This window comes from Gobius niger (assembly GCF_951799975.1).
Source record: "Gobius niger genome assembly, chromosome: 1".
In the NCBI taxonomy this organism is placed as follows: domain Eukaryota; kingdom Metazoa; phylum Chordata; class Actinopteri; order Gobiiformes; family Gobiidae; genus Gobius; species Gobius niger.
In genome coordinates, this window is record NC_136852.1 from 54,314,502 (window position 1) to 54,334,239 (window position 19,738).

Consider the following 19,738-nt stretch of genomic DNA (forward strand, 5'->3'; position numbering starts at 1 on the left):
TGAGATCTGCTCTTGATATGTATCTTGTTTAATAAATCCAGCAGGTCTGAGCAGGCCCAGCCAAAAGTAAATCCCACCAGCTTGTACACACAGACTTACAAAGATGGCTCACCCGTGGATGTAGGTACATCACAGCTTTATGCAGTTCATTGTAGATAATACAACTATTCTGTGCAAGCATCCATCATGTTGGCATTTATCTGAGTTTTTGAAAGCAAAACATGCAGCAGTCTCCCACAGTAGTGCGTTTGAACCACTTTACATTGTTAATACAGTGAAGAAGTCAAGAAGTGCATCTGGGGTTACTTCAACAAGTTATAATTTAGATAAAAAGGAAAATATAACACATATAGCAACACATAATGGACTTAAATGTAAAAATAAAATAACAAGAAATAATATTTTACAAATACAGTGATAATTAAAATGCTTTTTTTTGTCTGTGCTCAAATGAATGATGTAGTGTCTCATTTAGATAAGGCATTATCTCCAACTGAACATCCTTGTAGAAACAAAAAGGCATCATCACATGCTCTGGACACACGACACATAGAATTGTAGCCACAAAGCTCGCAAAAGCTTTACAGCCAGAGGTGATGAGAGCAGTGCCTCTAAAAATGGTCCACCATATTGTCTGTGCAGACTGCAGACGAACTTGGTTTTATAAGACATAATTAGCGTCCTTTCAGCTGCGAGAATGGAGGATGTCTGCTCAATGACATGAGCCCGGATGTGCTCAAGCAACACAAAAACAACATTTCGAGCAGGGATGTGAAAATACGAGCAAACATAGTAAAATAACTATTACAAAACATCCCTCTCCTTTAGCGCTCGTCCCCAAATAAAAACCCTGTTCCCTCAGTAAAAGTAACCCTCCGAGAAACGCCCACATGAACATGAAAAGTACAGTGCAATACAATTCAGCATCTTCAATAAAAAAATTGACTTCATTCCATTTTTGTCAACAAACTCCCACAAACGCAGCAAAGCAGAAAATAAATTACCATCGTATATACATTGTACAATATACATCGAACAGTTAAGAGTTTCAGTTCACGTTTTCACCAGAAATGTTCTCCCTGGATTTGAGTCACTTTGTGTGGAGCAGCAGCACAGTTCCTTCAAGTTGCTTTCCGAGAGTTTCCGATGCAAAGTTTTTGAGACGATACAATTCTTTAAAATGTCAGAAGGGATAGACAATACTGGGCTTGTAGATTTGTAGCGCTATATATCTGTCAAGTCAGAATTTCTTGCCGTAACAGAGGATACAGATGTGTTAAGAGCTTGGTGGAAATGCAGAGGAACAGCTACTACAGGCACAAGCGCTTTTTGAGGCAATTCGCAGTCCTCTTCTGATGAGCAGCTTCAATAGGTCGCATTCCTTCCTTTACTTGGTGATATTGGGTCATATTGGAGTTGCACATTTACACTTACACTTACTGATTTCATGAAAGATGTGTGGTTTAAGCGCTCTCTCAAAACCACCAAACAGAATTATAAAAATATGTATTCACTGGCTCTCTTTGCAGTTGACAAAACACTGAGCAGGATGTCAGCAACAATTGGCATCAGGCGGCGCATTACATTAGGCGGTGCGAGGAGAGAGAGGGGCTCTTCACTCAGCACGGCAAGACTACAGTATTTCATTGCCAGCTACGATGAGGCTAATGAATAATTCATGGAAATAAACTGAGAACGATCTGCCGCCTTTGCTTTGGTTTTGGTTCACGGACTAAATTTTTATATTTTATAATACTGAATTAATCAGTTCAGACGTCTGTGTTTTGTTTTTCTCATTAGCGCCCTACTCAACTCACGTTTCTACACAAGTCCATCGTAAAGTGACAATGCCTGAACAATAGAGGGGTCTGCCTTCGAACCCTCTTGAAATTCCTGCAGAGTCAGCTTCCCATCTGCATTCTGAAAAACAGAAAAAAAAAAACATCAGATATCAGTGAACTTGAACAAATGCTATTTGCATAAAGTCACCAGTAGGGGGCAAAGCAGGCGGCCGACTGAGCTCTGCTTCAAAGAGCTCCTTGGATGCGAGCCACTCATTTCAAATACAACACAAGCACTGGTGTGCAATACAGTGTGTACAAGGCTCTGATATTGGCTCTGACATGCCCACCAAAGGCTACGTCTTGTCTATTATTGATGCTTGTAAAGTGAAAGAGGAAGGCACCTTCACCAAAGTCTAATGACAGACAAGACTTGCGATGTTCAAAGTCTCAGATGTTAGATGGAAATTAGATGTAAACGAATAGAAATACTACAAAGCATCAAGAGGCAAATAACAGTGAATCAATGATAGAACTGCAGACACTTAAATAGCATGCAATGAACGATCATGTGGGTGTGAAATATATATAACTCTCACCTTATCCATCATTGCAAATATACGATCCACGCGCTTCTCTGGTGTGTTTTCCTCCTCAGGGAGCTCCACTGTGTTTCCCTATCACATGACAATATTAGGAGGTTTTAGCCTCCTAAATGACTATTTCACTGTGATAAAACTCACCACCATCTGGTATATGGCATCTACAATGTTTAACATCTCGTCTCGGGTGATGTAGCCGTCATTATCCAGGTCATATAATTTAAAAGCCCCTGTAAAAAAGATGGAAAATGCTTCTTAGACTCACAAAGATGAGTCAGCAATAACAGCACAAAATATACAAACAATGAGTCATTTACATATTAAAATGTCAATAACATGCGGGTGTTTTTTATTATTCCTTAACATTTATAGACGGTTATTGTTTTTCTTATTATTTAGTTCTGTAAATGTAGAAATTTACATAATGGATCTATTTATATGCAAAAATCAATTTCAACACACTCAATGGTGCTACAATTAGTATAGTTCATTGGTATTAGCATGTGTCAATGAGGACTCACACAGTTTTACTTCCTGTAATAATTTGATTAAAAAAAACAAGTGTAATCTTCTTACATCTCAGCTTCTCATCCAGAGTTCCTCGAGAAGTCACAGACAAGGCTTGGATGAACTCGGAAAACTCGATACGTCCATCCTGGTGTGACAAAAAAAGAAACGGACATCTTGCTTAAGTCGCACATTTCTATACCTGGACATAACATTTTGCGGTTCTTTATTCTGCCTTTAAGTCAGTTGCTATTTTTGCACTGCACCTGGTTCTCTCCGGAGGCAGAAGTGTGTCACCTGTGGTCATTAGTGAGATGGATGCTTCTGGATCAAAAAGCTACAGCATATCAACGCACTCTGAATGAAAGGGCCTGATATTTTTACACTTAAAATAATGAATGAATTTTGTGCGGAAGGATATGCAATTAATAAAAAGAAGACATAAGAGGTCATTTAACAAACGTTTACTCATGTGCAAAACCAGTAGCACGCGCAAAAGGGGATCAGTAGCTCAGTCATTTGCGCATTTTCACTCTCACAACTTTCTCTCTTTTACAAATCAGATTTTGGGGTCCTAATACAATTCCAAATGGCATCTTATGTCCACAAATAGGTGCTATGTGCTATTTTTCAACTTCTACTCGCTATTTAGCACCTGCCATATATCAATATAGCATAAATTAAATGCAGGACTGATCATTATATTGTGATCTTTTCGACAGACACAAGGCCTCCCTATCGTTTCTATTGTACAGTGTAGATTGTTCTTTCAATAACACAGGAGGTTTGTTTACCTGCATAACAAGCTTCGATCACTTCCTGTGACCTTCCTCAGGTGAATGTGACGTGTTGTAGGCAGATCACATGAATTTGCCAGTCAGTAGGGCGAGCTACTGACTGACGCCTTCTCCAGGATGGTGTCCCAGGTGTAGGATAAGGTATAGGCTCCATCGTTCCGGTACATAGATGTTGATGCACGTTTCCTCGATCTCTGCCATCAAGATCTTATCCCACACCTGGGATGCCGTCCTAGAGAAGGTGTCAGTCTGTAGCTCTCCTTACTGACTGGAAAAGCCATGTAAGCTGCCTACGACACCTCACTTTCACCACCAGGTGAGTCTTCTGAGGAAGATCACATGAAGTGATCGAAACTAGTAAAGCAGGTAAACAAATCTTCTGTCTTACTAAAAGAGCAATCTACAATAGTTTAAACTAAGAAGACAGTATGAACCTTTTTTCAAAGACTATAGTTTATTTAGCTCTGGTAAGGTCCTGGTTTAGTCCTAATTCAGTGCAGACCGTACTTTACCCTGCCCTAGTTTGAACTGGAATTTACCAATTTGAGCAAAGTACGCACAATAAGTAATTCTCCTCATAAAAAAGTAGATTATGTTATGTGCTAGGTTTTAGCAAAAATGCTGATGTTATTTTAATAATGACAATAAATACATATAATGCAATATTTTCTTCTCAGGAAAGCATAACACTACTTAGTTCATCTGGCTGGCTAAGGTTACTGGTTTAAAGGGATATTTCAGGATTTTTGACATAGGGCCTCATTTCCTAGTTATCCAGAGTGTTGCTGATTTCTGGAGATTTTTTTTTTGTAATTCATGCAGTTCTTATATTTGAAGAGTTACGTGGCGCTAGGCTTGTGCTAGGCTAGCGCATTTCGATGGTATCAGCTACCCTGCATTAAAAACAGTCTTACGCACTCCACAGTGCACCTGAGGCAAATCACTTGTAACGCCAGACTAACTATATAAATGTTTGTGTCATTTTGAGGGACTATTTTCTAGCAGATCACTCCGCTGCTGCGTAGCTTATACAACCACAAAGCTGATGCTGCTCAAATACAAGGTATTTTAAATGCAAAATGGTTAAAATTACTCTATCAACACAGACCTTTATATGGTTAGTCTGGCGTTAGAAGTGATTTGCCTCAGGTGCACTGTGGAGCGGGTCAGACTGTTTTTAATGCAGGGTAGCTGATATCGTAGAAATGAGCTAGCCTTGCACTAGCCTAGCGCCACTTAACTCTTCAAATATAAGTACTGCTTGAATCACAAAAAAAAGTATCTCCAGAAATCAGCAACACTCTGGATAACTAGGAAATGAGGCCCTATGTCAAAAATCCTGAAATATCCCTTTAACCCTATTTTAGATCAGAATATTGTTTTAATTAGTGAATGTCCAGATAGTAGCGGTCCAAGGGGAATCGTATCTGCACTATATCATTACTTGTTAGTGACAGTATGTAACAAGTAGGTCGTAAATTACAATTAAGATCAATGATTTCTTGAACTACAGGGACCTAAGGCCTAATGAGTGCCATAGATAAAAATCAGTCTGAAGGTCTGTCTGCTCGTCTGAATAAAAGCATCTTAACTAAAGTCAATACATCTCCAGGGGCCAGGAACATCCCAGGAGGTGTTGCTTTGCACCACATCGTCTAAATGCAATTCAATTAGCCTGGGTCACATGGGTAAAGGCCATTGTGATGCTGATTTAAACTACAATGCAGTCAAAACAACACTCTTGAGTATAAATAGATGTATAATATGCCACTAATCAGAAACAGATTTCCCTTTTATTCATTACCAGGAGGCCAAAATCATTTAAATAACTGTAAACTTGAAATAATATGTAGAGAATATTTTTTATAATCTCTGAATGTCCGTCAATCTGTCATACTATTATTAATCATTCTATTAAAATGTAATACAGTCAAAGGGATCACACAAACCTTATTTTCATCAAAAACGTTGAAGACAAAGGAGGCAAATTTCGTGGGATCTCCGAATGGAAAGAATTGCTTGTAAATCTTCTGAAACCCAACAGCATCCAGCTGCCCACTGGGACAGTCTTTGATGAATCCTTTGTACCTGGAACAGACAGCACAATCAGATTGTGCTACTTAATATTTGACTTTGTAGCTTGACATGGTATATTTCTATATTGGTATTTTCTAGTCATTCAGATAGTATGATCACAGATAAGAGATCAGAGTTTCCTTTCATCTTCTGAAGAGGCATGTCTACTGACCGACTTAAGTTCTCTATTAGCCTAAATATAGAAGGGTTTCAAAAGCAATTTCATGCACAGTCACTCAAAGGTAAGCAATTTCCTTGTATGTCTTCGTAGAGAGATACTGTTAGGCCTACATACTTGTCCAGGTCAAGGCACAAGGAAGTCAGCATCAAACACGGCTAAAATAGAGTTGATGGAATAACACTTTCTAGTTATAAAAAGCTCTGCACAGCCTTTGTTCTTGGTCATCAGCAGATGTGACGTCGGGAAAAATGCTTGTTCAGTTAAGACTGGTCTGTAATTAAAGCTGGAGAGAGAGTGAGAGAATAAAGCATTGGACAGATCTCGAGACCTGCTTTCCCTTTTGACTCATTTAAATCGGTCTTTGATATGACGTAGCCGGCTCAAAAATGGAAAAGTTTTGAAAATGTACCTATTTATTTATTACCAGGGAGAACATACTGGAAAAGGTAACAGTAAAGATACGTATAATAAATAGATCTTACACTTGAATACATTTACATGACCATTTAAAGACTAAAATTAGTATTGAGGGTATCTCTGAAGTATGCACTATTGTTCTGAATATAAGGACAAATATTCATCCAGAATCTCTCTTTGCTTACTCGTTTTATTCATCAAGTGTCAACTGTCCTTGAAAATGGGTCGCGGAACCATTTTTTCAACCTTTTTTCATTTAACATTCATCAACATTAACCTCTTAACCCCCACCTGAACTGAGCATTTTTTTTTTCCAGTTTGGCTTCATCCAAATCTAAAAGCTTCTTGAAAAAAGTGTCAAAATAGTAACAAAAATGAGCAACAGAAGGGTGACGAAAATGGGACAGAAATGGGACAAGAATGTAATGAAGTCACACAAAATGTGATGAAAACATATTTAAAAAAGCCAAAAAAGAGCAACAGAAAAGTGACATAAATGCAACGAAAACCAGGATGAAAATCCAACGAAAGATCTTCTAAAACATGACAAAAAGCGATGAAAAAATGAGCAAAATGTGAAAGAAACCAACAAAAAAGCAAAAAAAAAAAGTCAAAAAAGTGACGACAACACAAGGAAAAAGATCCATTCACTGTAGATGGGTTTTGTAGGTCTTAGCTTTCAAATGAGTTAAAGTTAAGGAGGGGGTTACAGAGATATTTCAGGATTTTTGACATAGGGCCTCATTTCCTAGTTATCCAGAGTGTTGTTGATTTCTAGAGATTTTTTTTTATTAAGAGTTTTGTGGTGCTAGGCTAGTGCTCGGCTAGTGCATGTCAATGGTAACTAATAGCCTGAATGAAAATATAATATTGTACATGATATATGAGGAATTCAATAGTATTTGGGGCGCGGCTTGGAACCCTATGATTATGGTGGGTCCTGATAGCATCCCAGTTGAGAACCACTGATCGAGGACAACTGCATATTGACTATAACTGTGACCATAAATTTAGTTGCTGAACTCAACAAAATGTCTGAGCCTGAACAATCCAGTACAGACGACGACTGAAACCTTTTTGCAATAGAAAACCCCTGTGCGACGGAAAGCTTACACAAACATACTTTACACTATCCAAGAGCGTCATTTACAAATCCTGAAGAAAAAAAAATACTTTGCGAAAACATTGCCTCCAAGTGTAAACATGTTTGCTGAGAGTCTGCTGCTCCTGGCCTGTAATCTTCATCACAAAATCCAACACATCAAACAACAAGTCCGATTGAGGCGCTAAGACGCACAAACTGTACTTGAAAGAGTGTAACAGTAGCTTGCAGGGACAAAGCAGACATGACATTGTGTATCAGGCCATGACGGGTGCCAGGATGAAGATAAAGTATTTATCGCTGGCACCCTCCGCTTCACTTTGGTAACGACCCTGGTGGAAAGCCAAGAGGTTGTTGCAGGACTTTGCTCCCACCTCGCTGGCAGGGACATCACTGCGCTATGGCATTTTGTTATTGATTTCAGATCAGCTCCGAGCATACTAATGATGTTCCCTTAGCGGGGAATTAGAAAACCGAGAACAAATTTAATGCACAACATAGGCATTTATCTAGCCCGGCTAATTCTTCAGTGTGTGCGCCTGTGCTCTAATTACGCGCCATCTGGCATTTCCCCTGGTAAGAGTCCCCCTCTTCTCTCTCGCACTCCGCAGTGTTGATTGCTGCTGATCATTGAGTGCGAATCAGGCGAAAACTTTCATGTGAAGCAGAGTGATGTTGAGCTAAGTGATTGAACACCCGTGGCTTTGGGGCTGGTCCGTGTCCCACTGCACTGGCATCAACAGACTGAACCAATCCAAAGCTTCAAAACTTGTCAATGCACCGTGGTTTCTTTTTAATACTGCTGCTGCCACTACAAAACAGCAACAAGGGCTACTAAGCAGGGCTCTCTTGGCACCAGGCTTTTCATGCATGCAGAATGGGACTGTGAAATGCTAAACCAAGGCAAAGGGAACATGCAACAGCGATCACTTTATTCCAGTGGTTCTCATTTGATACTCTCGACAAAACACAAAGCGCGCCGCTGGCAGAATCAGAGGAATGAAAATTATTATTATTACTTTGGCTTTCATCTTCATAATAGAGATAATTAGTCCCAATTTTTTATGAGTCAGTAACTTTTAAGGCCACAGATAATGGACAGAATGGACAGAGATAAAACCCTGTGATGATGGTGAGGGTCACACTGACTGAGAAGAGAAGGACTATGGACAAGTGAAACTGATCCGTTTCGCAACTAGTACAAAAGATCCCCGTGGAGTACATCTTGGAAATGTTTGTATGTATCTGTATACATCACAAAAGCAACTTTAAAAAAAAAAAAAACATGTCAGTGATACCAGACAATGCTATTTCTGGAGTGGGCTCGCATTTGGAGAGGACCTAACGTATTTAACCTCGTGTTTTGCTTCCGGTAGTCAAAGCAAAGCAGCGTCATCGCCGGTGATGTCTCATTGATAAGAGGTGAGGCATTAATTAAATCCTTGCTTGTATTTTATTCTACTTAGTGGGTGTTACACAGTATGACGTTAAATTAAAACCATTATATCATAATTATATCACAAACTGCAAAACTAGTAAAATAATCTGAAATCACAGACAGCTTAATTAAAATCTACATTTACTTACCATTGTTGCACTTCTTTCTCGGTAACTGGTGGAAAACACAAAGACAAGCGTTGATTCAATTAATTTTCGTATAGATTTTGAACAGTTTGTGAATCAATAATAGGACAGATACTGAGCAGTGAAATGTAAGAGAAATGTGTGAAGCAGCAGCAGCATAATATTGCTCTCAGATGTTCTCGGTCCTTAGACCCTCCTTTTCAGCATGTCAAAGCTCAAACAACGAACCTAAAAATAATAAATAAAACAGAGGGAAAAGGCAAAACTTTGAGGAGAACCATTTTCAGGGAGAGATCCAGCCCCATGGATGGACAGGCTAAAGGTGTGCCAAAGACGGATGAACACTATGAAGCTAACGTCTAGTCCTTGCTGGGGCTGTAGGACAGCAGGGACTCATGCAGGCAGGAGGGTCCGCAGGTCGCTCAGACACGGATGAGGTCAGCTAAATTGAGCTTACATAAGATTGGTTAACTAAAAGTATGATGATGACGCTACACAGTTTAGAAAATTCTTTAATCAAAGGCTGCAATGAGACCATACCTACGCAAGTCAGTGGAGAAAATGATCAGTGGGAGCTAAGATTAGGAATCCAAATAAAATTTCAATGCCAATGGTTTTAGCATGTTGGAGAAGTAGTTGGTGAAAAGTAGACCATATGTGTCCATATTCGAGCACAGAGCTGCTTTTACCACGACGTCTCTCAGAGCACAAGAGGTAGTCTGTCCTTTTGAAAACCCAATCTGACTCTGTTCTATGCACTTTACCCACATCACGTGAGTCCGTCTAGGCAGTAAATGTCAGGGTCAGTCTCATGACAGACCTCCAGAACCAGTCACCATGAAATTGACCCCAAAAGGTACAACTGAGGCAATTCACCACAGGCTTATTCACAGGCAGCAGAAAAATAATGGCACATGCAGGAGAGTGCAGAACTGACTCGCCATATTGCCCCTGCAGGGTGTGCAATAAAATATTCAGCTTTGACCATCAAAATGCTACTGTGTTGACAACTACTGACAACCAGGATTAAATTCTTGTTTCCAGTGAAAATGTCATTGTTGTCCTATTTTTACATGTTCTTGTATTAGTTTGCAACAGCATATATAATCAGCCCTATCCGCACATTGACTTGGCAAAGACTTTACACCAGTTACTCAAAATTGATATCAAAGGGATATGGTATAAGTGAATGGTAGTACATTATTGATCTGAACAATACACACTGTTAAGCCTCTCTCTTTGTTCTTGGTTTGTATAATGTAAGAGTTGCCATAGTTTCAGAAGCTGTGACAAAAGATGCATATCCACCGGCTCAATAATGCTCTAAACAAAACAGATCCTCATCCTCTCTCCTGCCTTGTTGACTGTCTGTCACAACAGAGAAAACAATAGTCTAAAATAGACATATAGGCAGTGAGAAATTTACTTAGTCCCCAATCTGTCAAGAAGAAAGAGAGGAAAAAAGAAGATGGCAGACATAAGGCCTCTCACGGGAGGGCACCAGAACGAGGCAGATGGATGAAGGGACCGCAGTCACAGAGCATGGGAGAGTGATCACGAAGGGAGTGGACTCGGAGGCGCTGCGGCCCTCTCAGCGATGTTAACCAGATAAGATCCTAATTACACTATTCCATTCCGTGCTGAAAGAGGGCAATTAGGGGATAAAGCAAAAGAGAGGGAGACAGGGTAAAGGGTAAGCGAGCGGTGGAGTGAGGGAGGGAGGGAGAGACAGAGAGAGAGAGAGAGAGAAGCGAGGAATGGAAAGAGTGAGGACAGCACAGAGCAGCCCTGCCCAGCATGAAGCCCAATCTTTCTCCACAGCAATTTCCTGCCACAACAGCCAGCCCGGGTTCTGCCGCCGAGAGACCCACCACACAAATAACACTGTCATTAAGGAGCCGATTGTTCTGCAACTCCCACCCACACCTGCACACTGCACTGCCTCAATAATAACAATAATGCTGCGCTCCAGGAATAACACACAACTGATTAATATAGCATCCGAAGGGCAGTGTTAATTGCCTGCTGGATTGGGGGACGTTTGAATCTTCAATACGTTCTTGAGTCAACACAAATGTAAAGGGCGAGGCGATAAGGCAATCAATATATAGATACCATAGATAGATATAGATAGTTTAAAATTTCAATAATTGCACAGCCCGACTTTGAACCTCACTCTGCCCTTATGTGTTAAGCAAGTATGTGTAGAATATTTACGAGATTGCATTTAAGATTCAAGATTTAATTGTCAATTCATTGATGAATTGGAATGTTTATTCTCTCAAGTCCTTGGTGTGGTTAAGCGGTTGCATTAAGTGGTTACTTTTAATAGAGATTTTGATTCTGATTTCCACTGGTTGCCCATCCCGTCCAGGCTTCGAACAGGCAAAAAAAGTACACTTGCTTTCTTGTGACCACAGAAATACTAATCAAATAATACTCAATACTAGTATTATGTTTGAAAATACTCACAATAGGTTTTTCTGGTTAGCTCCTCCAACACCTCTGGTTTTAACTTGCTGTTTGATCTGCCCATGTTCAGCTCTTCTCCGCAAATCCAGCTTGGCACAGAGCACCACGTTCTACCTTCTCAGCGCCTGTCCTTTGCTCCTCTGCCAACAACAAAGAAGCCAGTTTAGGTTCAGTAATGATGACAGCAGTGGGGTTAGAAGAACCATCCTTTTAGCTTGGTGGAAAAAGAAACACAGTTGCCATTGAAGCCAAAAGTGGCTGTTTTGAAGAAGCAGTGATGGTCGTCTGGTCAGCAGGCCTCCAGCCAGACAACCCAAGAGGCCTTGTGAAGAGGTGCTGGCAGGTTGTTGAGCCCTGAGTGCCTGTACATTCCCCTCATTTCTCCAGAGCACTCCGTGGGCGAAAGAGAGGCGTTTAGATGCGTTGCTACCTTCGTCCTTGGATACAAGAGTCACTGGGTGGCTGGGTTAAGCACGCTCACTCCCTCACAGTAATTCTCTCAGTTCTCACACTCCTCCCACCCTTCCTCTTCCCATCACTATCGCAAGTGCTTTGGGGCAGTCACTGGGGAGCAAGAATCCCTCCTCTTTTGACAGCTCAGATAAGGACAAGTAAAGCGCATACACAAAGAGGTGCTCTCGCTGCGAGGCATTTATTACTCACTTGGGGGTTGGAAAGTTGTGTTCAAGTCTGCTTAATACTGTAATACTAAGTAGTAAAATGATGCAATCACGAATTAGGAATTTAGTGATAAAATAGCATCTCAGTGTGAGTGGTTGGTTAAAGCAATCTCCACATTAAGTTTTTTCAATTCCGTGTATAACATTCCCATCTAATATCATGGTAAAGAAAACTAATACAATTAAATCTGTCCATGGTTTATATATGCAGTTGAAGAGCTAAAAAAAGACATGGTTTTACTCTTGAAATAGGCATGCAAACTGTCTCAAAAGCTTATAGGCGGATTTGACGAGTGACATTTTCTTCTTTTTTTTTTCCATTCTGACTCACAATGCTCCCCCCCATTTTGGCCTTCCTCACAACAGCATGGCATGGTGATCTTCTTCTCTCTGTCACAGCAGACAGCACAGAATAATTGAGTTTTTTTGTTTTTTTTTGGTATGGTGTGGGCTTGGTGTTGACACGCACTCATGTCTAACCACAGTAGCAGCCTGAGGCAAAGGAGAGGGTGTAGATACCTTCAGTGGAGACATCTGCTCTCCACACTCATGGTCTGCGATGCTCTTCTCTTGAGTGCCACGCTGGTAATCACCATCTTGGGTCCTCTGGAGCTTTACTTCCCTCGGTATTACTCAGACACTGGGAAAAGCAAACACACAGCAATTACAAAACCAGAGGCAGACACGTGATGTGCGTTAGTGCCAATGGACTGTGCTTTCACCTAGAGCCACAGACGTATTAAACCACTTCACTGGAAAAATACTTAAAAGTGGCAGCGACCTTTTTGCAGCGCAGCTCAACGTGGCCAGCAGGCAAAACAGAATACGGAGAGAATGGCAAGCAATTAAACTTGAACTATAAATACACATGTGCCATAGAGTTAAGCATTTGTTTAAGATGAAAACAAAGCCTTCAAGTCAGCTATCAACGCTTTACGCAACTTCATTCATAAAATAAAAGAGCTGGGGGGGGTTTGCGATTAAGCGTCAAAGCAAATGTACAGTCAAATGTAGCCTATAATGAATAAACTTCAGGAGTTATAAATTTGATGTCGTGGTAGCAGCAGGTGGGATGTTGCCCGCTAGTGCCATAGCAACATAGTTTACGTCTACAGTGCACAGCGACCATGCAGGAAGCATACAGTTCATTGTACTGAACATGCAAGACGCACGCGTTATTTTGGACAGTTTTCTACACAAACAAACTTCAAATCGAAATAAATAATAAGTCCACAGCAGGGAAATAGAAGCACATGCGGTTTTTACCCGGGCTGCAGACGCGGAAGCGGTCCGCTAGGTCCCAACAGTGGTGGTGTGTTTCTCCGCGCTGCGATCCTGCTTTGCTCCGCTCGGTCAGTGACGTAGCCAGACTGGACTCCGTGCGCTCCAGCAGCTCCAAGCGCACTGACGCTGCGGTACGCACGCTCAAAGACCGGGGTTGTACGCTCCAAAAGCACGTTATCTGTATTTTTATTTTACTTCTGTTGGAAAAATGACAATGGTTGTCTGTCATATTACAAATACAATACTCTCTATTTTCAATTCAGTTCAGAGTCTTTGGGGGCTGGAGTGGTTTGTGACTGCAGGTGGAAGCAGAGTGAGGGAAAGCAGAGAAGGGAGAGAATTCTTCCTAACAGCCTGGTGGATGAAGCAGTTTTCCTAGAACTACCATGTCCACATAGCACAGGGTAATAATTTGTTCTCATTCTGTTTGCTATGAAAAATAAGACCATCTTTGACACACAATCCCACTATCTAGTTCCCTATAATTGTTGATCTGTAGCCAGTCAAAAGACAGGCAGCAAAATGATTTATGAAGCAGTGAGGAAGGAAATTCAAATTGTATTGAATAATATCTATCTCCGGTCTTCTGCACTCATAACGTATTAGCCTATGAGAAGAATGCAGGGATAATCATTTTCACACTAGTTCTCATTTATCATATTTGTTAGACATCCGACAACTAATGCGACCAGATTCTGCAATCATTCTTTTGCTCAAGGCCCAGTGCATATTAAAATTCTGGTCTTATCTGTGGCTAACAGCAGATGTTCACTTTTGGGGTTTGTCTTTTAACTACTGCCTCATTATTGTTCAATAACCCAAATTAACTTCTCTTCTCATTCTTGAGAGCTCTAAATGTATAGCTGTCTGGCCAGGTTAGCTAAGTATACACTGCCCTTCCCTGCAGTCCCTTATTCCTGATAGCTTTAGCTACAGTCGTCCCACTGGAACCGAGGCTATATGACTGAGAAGAGATACACTATGGTTAATAAAGACAATAAGTTATTGGAAAATTAAGCAGGTTGTGCTTAACATGGGGGAAAAGCACATAGTCTTGAGAGCAACAAAATTGGCCCAAAATTATTATAAACCTTCTAATTTCTCTGTTATGTACAGTAATATTTTGTCAGGACCCTGATATTGTCTTTGATCTCCTTTCAGCTTTTCTGTTTAGCTGGAACCACATTTGTCTTCGAGGCATGCACTACACAGACATATAAACACACATTGCAGACCGACTTATTTGGCCCATATAGATGTAGATATAAGGTGAGAGCCATGTTTCCATACACTTCATGAAAAGACACACATTTTTATCTCACTGTCTGACATGAAACCATTTTTTTTAAGTCAATTAGAATCTTTTTTTAAAAATATTTGTCAAATTTCAGAAGAATGGGATAGAATTTTCTACACATTTTTTTTTATTGCTTTTTCCAAAGCCAAAAGTTTACATACATTTCATTAATATTTAATAGAATTCCCTTTAAACTCTATAACTTGGGACAAACGTTTTGGATTTCCTTCCACAAGCTTCTCACAATAGTTGGCAGGAGTTTTGGTCCATTCCTTGAAACAAAACTGCCGTAACTGAGTCACATTTGTAGCCACCTTGGTGCCTATGCCTTTTCAGCTCTGCCCAAACATTTTCAACTGCACTGAGATCAGGACTTCATGATGACCACTTCAAAACATTGACTTTGTTATCCTTAAGCCACGTTGTAACCGGTTTTGGCCATATGCTTTGGGCCATTGTACATTTGGAAGACCCATCTGTGCCCAAGCTTTAACTTCCTGGCCGATGTCTTGAGATGTTGCACCATTAATTCCACATAGAGTTCTTTCTTCATGATGTCTTATTTCACAGTTGGGATGGTGTTCTTGCAAGATTCAAAATATTTCCTCCAAACATGATGATGGTCATTTTGGCCAAAAAAGTATTATTTTTTGCCATCAGATCACAGGATATGTCTCCAAAAATTAAAGTCTTTATCCTTTTTTTTTATTTGAAAACTCCAAACTGGCTTTTGATGCGTCTTTTGAAGTAAGAGCTTCTTCCTGGCAGAGTACCCTCTCAGCCCATGTCGGTACAGGACTTGTTTCACTCTGGATTATGACAAACTCTTACCAGGTTCAGCATCTTCACCAGGTCTTTTGCATTTGTTCTTGGGTTGAGATTCACATCAGACCACAGCACGTTCATCTCTGGGACACAGAACTCGCCTTCTTGATGACTGGTCATTTCCATCATTATTTTAACCAGTGAACGTGGCACCTTGTCCGTGTCTTGAAATTGCACCCAAGGATGACCCAGGCTTCCAAGGTCATGACATCGTCTTCTGGGCTTTCCCAAATTGTTAAAGGTATAGTAATATTGTGTATGTAAACTTTTGGTTTTGTAAAAAGTAACAGAAATTGTGTAGAAAATTCTATCTCTCATTCTTCTGGAATTTCACAAATAAAAATATTTTTTTAAATTCTAATTGACTTAAGAAAAATAAAAGTTGATTCTGGTGTCATGTCAAACAGTGAGGAAAAAAATGCAAATGTGTCTTTTTACTCACTCTAGATATAGGTGCTGGCAACAAGGCATGGGATGTTTGCCTGTTTATACCAAAAGGTGATCGATCGATCGATCGATTGATTGATTGATGGTGAACAGTGTGAACATGGAGTGTCTCAGCATGTTTTGCAACAATGTGTGCTATGATGGAAGGGAAACACATTTGCTGTTATTTTGTTCATATTCCTAACTGCCTACAATTACCATTCTGTGACAGGGAACCATCAGCGTGGTGGCACTTATCTGTGGAAACAAAGACTAAAACGACATAGAAGCTCTAAAATGATTTGGTTTGTGATAGCTCAAGATGAATAATATTGAACGAGTCATCTTCTACAGGCTATTTGAAGATGTTCGGAAGCAGTTTGGCTCAGGCATTTCTTGTGCTTTAACTTTGAGTCATCGGATCCATCACTATGGCAGGTTTAAAAATAGCCACAAAGGCCAATTTAAAAAAAAAAAAAGGAATGATACTGAGTCACTAAAGAAAGGTGTGTTAGTTCTGAACAAGGCAACCTGACTATAATGCCTGGGGTAGGTACATCTGTGTATTTAGCCATTATTTGCAAGTAGCAACATCAAAATCGATGCACATGCAACCCATAATGAATTGAGATAATTACAAGCCACAATCATTCATGACAATGTGACAAATGGAAAAGTAAAAACAAACAAATAAATAAATAAATAAATCACAGATGTGTTTATTCCTGTTTTTTAAAACACTGTGGAAGACTGTGAGACTGCCAACATATACTCAACCAAATATTAATGTGTTCTTTAGTGAACTGGCACAGACATGTCATGCACTCAAGAAAACACACTTCTTAGTGAGTAGCGATTTGAATACGAGACTGCTGAAAAAGTAATGAATGTTTATTTTCCATTGTCTTCATTCTTCATTTTAATGCGGATGATCTACAGGTCTATCTACTCATCTTGCCAAACAGCTCTGTTTCACTATGGTCCATCCACAATGCCCTGGCTGACATCAAGGAATGGCTCACACAGAACTTTTTACATCTTAATGAGAGTAAAGATGAGTGTATTCTGTGTGGACCCAAATTCATATGTCGGACATGGGAGCTCTTGCCCCTTTTTCTCGAACAGTGGTGAAAATTTTAGGGATTAAGTTTGACAAGCACTTCTCCATCTTCTGGCCAAAGTAAAACCTTTCCTTGGCCAGAATGACTTAGAGAAGGCTATGCAAGCTTTTATTAGCTCCCGCATTGACTATTGCAATGCCCTTTATGTGGGTGTGAACCAGGGCACTTTAAACCGGCTACAATTGGTGCAAAACGCTGCAGCTCGGCTGCTCACAAAGACTCGCCGGGGCGGTCACATCACTCCAGTGCTGCACTCCCTACACTGACTCCCAGTACATGCGAGTGTTAATTTTAAACTCTTAATGTTTGTTTTTAAATCAATTCCTGGACTTGCAGCTTCCTATTTACGTGAACTGCTCGTTGCACATCAGCCCAGTAGAGCGCTGTGGTCTGCAGGACAACACCTGTGGGGTGATCATTCTTTTTCTGTGGCTGGTCCGAGCCTCTGGAACACTCTGCCTGTCGAGTTACGAGCCATCACTGACCTGACACTGTGTAAAGCTAGGTTGAAAACAGACCTGTTTAGATCTGCTTTTGACCGCTAACTACACATGTGAAATGTATGCTTTTTTCTATTTAGTGTTGAAAAAGTTTTTTACAACATTGCACTTTGATGTTCTGTTGTAAAGCGCTATACAAATAAAGGTCGATTGATTGATTGATTTTCTCTAATAACATTTTTGAAGATGCGCCTCAACCTTCCAGAGTGAAGTAATTTGTCACTTGGTTTGTCTTACACCAAAGGCTTACGCCAGACCAGACGTGCACCAAATTACACTCTTTTCCCATGATTGGAACAACAGGAAAGAGTAATGCCACTTTAGCTAATGACATCTTGTTTTTACCATCACTGTTCAATTGCCTGTGCACGATTAACTAAAACATAAAGCTGAGAAACAATCTACCCGTTCAATAACAACATTTTCCTGAGGCTTTATCGGTGGATCCCACTTGAGGATCCCATATGGCAGGGTATCTATAATTTAAAGCATCATAAATAGACAATCTCTGCTCTAGCCTGAGATGACATGACCACAGACAGTTCTTACAGTCTGTTAGGCTAGTTAAATCCTCTGGGCCAGTGAGGTCTAGTGCTGCAGTGTAATGCCTTTGACATCCAGCTGTTAATTTAGACTGACAAAAACCAGATATCAGCAGACTAAAGGCAGATGGGGCTCGGGTTGGAACTTCATGGAGATAAATGACACTCCCCCGAGGAAGCAGGGAACAGAACAACAACCAAAAAAGAGTGGTGAAAGTCTGAAGACATGATTTAGGTGTTAATCACTCTAAAAGGAGCCTATTCTTTGAGTCATCTAACCAAATGTTGTTGTTTTTCTCCTGCTGTACCTTACTATGGTCGAAACACACTTTTAATTCTCTCTGTCAGTGTGCCTTGGATTTTTTTTTTTCTGCATTCACACTTCTTGAAAGCAATGCAATTGTATTTATTTGCAACCAAAATGTATGTTGAGTGTTGGTGGCATAAAATATTAAACATAAAACTTTGTATCCGCCCTCAATGTCCCACCAAAGTGCAAAACTGGTCCCACTTTTTCATCACAAATGATTTTCCTCATTAGTATCTGACAGTGATTGGATTCACAAACCTGCCGTATTATTTTGAGCATCATGCTCAATTGTGTCACCACCTTTGGACGCCTTTCAGAGAAAATAATTGGACATTAGTTCATATATGCTGACAGAGGAGGCAATGAACTTTGAGACAGTTTTTTTTTCTTGTGGTTTCTTCCAGTAATGATTGAGATATTAACCAAAAACTAAGACAATCAGTTCACCAGTTACCACAGTTACCATAGTTACTGCCATGGAATTTTCCGTTTCCCTCCACCTCAATTTTAAACTATGGGCTTTTTACAATGTTGTTATGTCACGCGAACGCAACCTATTCGAGGTGATCACCCCGAGTTCCCCCCCGGAGCCAAGACTCTCCTGAAATGTTGCAACTGGTAAATGCCAATTACTTATCTCTTAAAAAAGACGTGTTCAATAAAATAAATGTAAGGAACCACTAAAAAAAAAAAATGTAAATGGTGAGTAATAAAGGGCAAATCTTAAAGGATAAAGGTTAAGCAGAATGAAGAAAGCTAGTTCAGGATTGTTTGTGATCATATTTGCCTGAGCATAAGATGAGGTTAGAGTGTGTCTTGGATGGACATACGGCATGGATATTTTCTTACACTTCACAGTGGAGGCGTGTGATGAGTGCGACTGCTTCTGCTCCCTCCCGCTACCCAGCAGCCCATACGTCCATACCAGGCGTCCGTGCACAGGCTTTTGGGCGCCCCCTGGTGGAAAGCTGTAAAGAAAAAAAACGAAATTATTACAACCCATCTTTTATTACAAACATCTAATAATTTTATCCCCAATTTTGTAACCTAAATGTCATCTATCAAAAGACATGGACACTTGAATGAGAGAGAAAGAAGGAAAAAGCACAAGTGACTCATGAACTTTGCTCTGTGTTTACCTAAAGCTCATGGCCACTTGCGCTGGCTGAAGTCCTGCTGAAGGGCTTCATCACATATTGTTCCAGTAGGAAAGACAGAGTGAGTTCAGCACGCA

The 19,738-nt window shown here is 40.3% G+C and overlaps 1 protein-coding gene across 2 annotated transcripts; it reads right to left on the reverse strand.

Moving 5' to 3' along the window:
- LOC306963944 (neuronal calcium sensor 1) lies at positions 1 to 13,613 on the reverse strand. Of its 2 annotated transcripts, XM_079557720.1 has the most exons (9): positions 13,466 to 13,613; positions 12,719 to 12,839; positions 11,520 to 11,659; positions 9,051 to 9,075; positions 5,637 to 5,775; positions 2,960 to 3,038; positions 2,525 to 2,613; positions 2,381 to 2,458; positions 2 to 1,920 (listed from the first exon to the last, which is right to left on the reverse strand). In XM_079557720.1, exons 3-9 carry the CDS (start codon positions 11,581 to 11,583, stop codon positions 1,822 to 1,824), a joined length of 573 nt encoding a protein of 190 aa, XP_079413846.1. In that variant the 5' UTR covers positions 11,584 to 11,659; positions 12,719 to 12,839; positions 13,466 to 13,613; the 3' UTR covers positions 2 to 1,821. The 2 variants fall into 2 exon arrangements, with proteins under 2 accessions (XP_079413847.1, XP_079413846.1); XM_079557721.1 differs by lacking the exons at positions 12,719 to 12,839; positions 13,466 to 13,613 and having other exon boundaries at positions 1 to 1,920; positions 11,520 to 11,627.
- Between the last annotated feature and the right edge of the window lie 6,125 nt (positions 13,614 to 19,738).